This window comes from Pestalotiopsis fici, assembly GCF_000516985.1.
Source record: "Pestalotiopsis fici W106-1 unplaced genomic scaffold PFICI_Scf_2, whole genome shotgun sequence".
Taxonomy (NCBI): domain Eukaryota; kingdom Fungi; phylum Ascomycota; class Sordariomycetes; order Amphisphaeriales; family Sporocadaceae; genus Pestalotiopsis; species Pestalotiopsis fici.
In genome coordinates, this window is record NW_006917092.1 from 4,445,176 (window position 1) to 4,446,749 (window position 1,574).

Below are 1,574 nucleotides of genomic sequence, written 5' to 3' on the forward strand. Positions count from 1 at the left end.
TTTCCAATTCTTCCAAGATCTGAAAATGTCACGAGGGCATTGATTGCTATTTTGGCGGGGTCCCATTTTAGACTCAAACTTTTAGGGCCAATTGCAGCCTCTATTCAAAGCTGTTGGCTTTTTTTTTCTGGACCCCCGCATATTTACTGCCGCATGAAGGAGAAAAAAAAAAACCACAAAAATCTACTCTATTGGGTGATTGCGCCGCAGAAGCGAGTATAAACAAACACCTTTTTGTTTTGTTATTATCGTTATCTGAGCAGAAACGTTCGAGCACACCAAGAATACGGACTTTTATCCCAGATCTCTCTCACAACTGACATCATGGAACCTTCAACAGGCACACAATCGCTCCCTCCTCCCGCCCTGCCACAACTCGTCGCCGAGCAACAACTACCCATTGCCTCGAGCGACAAGGACTCCCAGAGACTTATTGTTGTGCTCTCCAATGCCAGCCTCGAGACGTACAAGGCCTCGCACGGTGGCGGTGGCCGCATGGGAATGCAGCGTGACGACAAGTACTCCCTACTTAACAGCGACGAGCACATTGGTGTCATGAGGAAAATGAACCGTGACATTAGTGATGCCCGCCCGGATATCACGCATCAGGTGCGACAACGACTCCTCTCCTCCTCCTCTTCCCGCAAGTGTCGAGCATTCAACATGCTGACCAAGCTAACCTAGTGCCTGCTTACGCTGCTCGACTCACCTATCAACAAGGCCGGCCAGCTGCAGATCTACATTCACACAGCCAAGGGCGTTTTGATCGAGGTTTCGCCCACCGTCCGTATTCCCCGAACCTTTAAGCGTTTTGCCGGTCTCATGGTGCAACTGCTGCATCGTTTGTCGATCCGCTCCACCACTTCGCAAGAGAAGCTCCTTAGGGTGATTCAGAACCCCATTACCGACCACCTGCCGCCCAACTGCCGCAAGGTGACGCTCAGTTTCGATGCTCCGCTGGTGCGTGTGAGGGACTGGGTTGAAAGCGTCGGGCCCAAGGAAAGCGTTTGCGTCTTCGTCGGTGCCATGGCCAAGGGAACCGATAACTTTGCCGATGAATTTGTCGACGAGAAGATTTCCATCAGCAACTACAGTCTCTCGGCCAGTGTGGCGTGTAGCAAGTTCTGCCACGCTGCCGAAGATGCCTGGAACATTCTGTGATCTCTACAATGAGATCACATGTTGGGGAGGACGACGGCTCGCTGTGGCATTTGGATCCCAAAGCCACAGGCCTGCGCGGAAGTGCATCAGGATGGACTTGGATGGGTGCGAACGTGTCAGGTATGATCTAAAGTGGAGTTGTCTTGCTCGAGGCCGTCATACAACATGTCGGTTGACGGAAGTTCAACTCCTGAGCTTGGGTCTTCGGTTCTTGTTCAGTCTCTGTTTTTACAACCAAAACATCAGGCGTTCAACATGGGATCCAAGACGTTTTCATCGTCTTTGTGTGCCACTTCAACTTGGCACACTCTTTCCTCTTTTTTTGCTTTACTTCCTCTTACTACAACATGTCTTGCTACTACTAACAACTCTACATCGGGCCCATGAGAGAGCAGTCCCGCCCTCCATGACCA

General features: G+C 51.1%; 1 protein-coding gene across 1 annotated transcript; it reads left to right on the top strand.

Moving 5' to 3' along the window:
• Positions 1–324: 324 nt before the first annotated feature.
• On the top strand, positions 325–1,161 carry PFICI_03515 (Ribosomal RNA small subunit methyltransferase NEP1; the record flags this gene model as incomplete). The annotated part of the gene is made up of 2 exons (XM_007832096.1): positions 325–609; positions 685–1,161. 2 exons carry the CDS (start codon positions 325–327, stop codon positions 1,159–1,161), a joined length of 762 nt encoding a protein of 253 aa, XP_007830287.1.
• Positions 1,162–1,574: the final 413 nt, after the last annotated feature.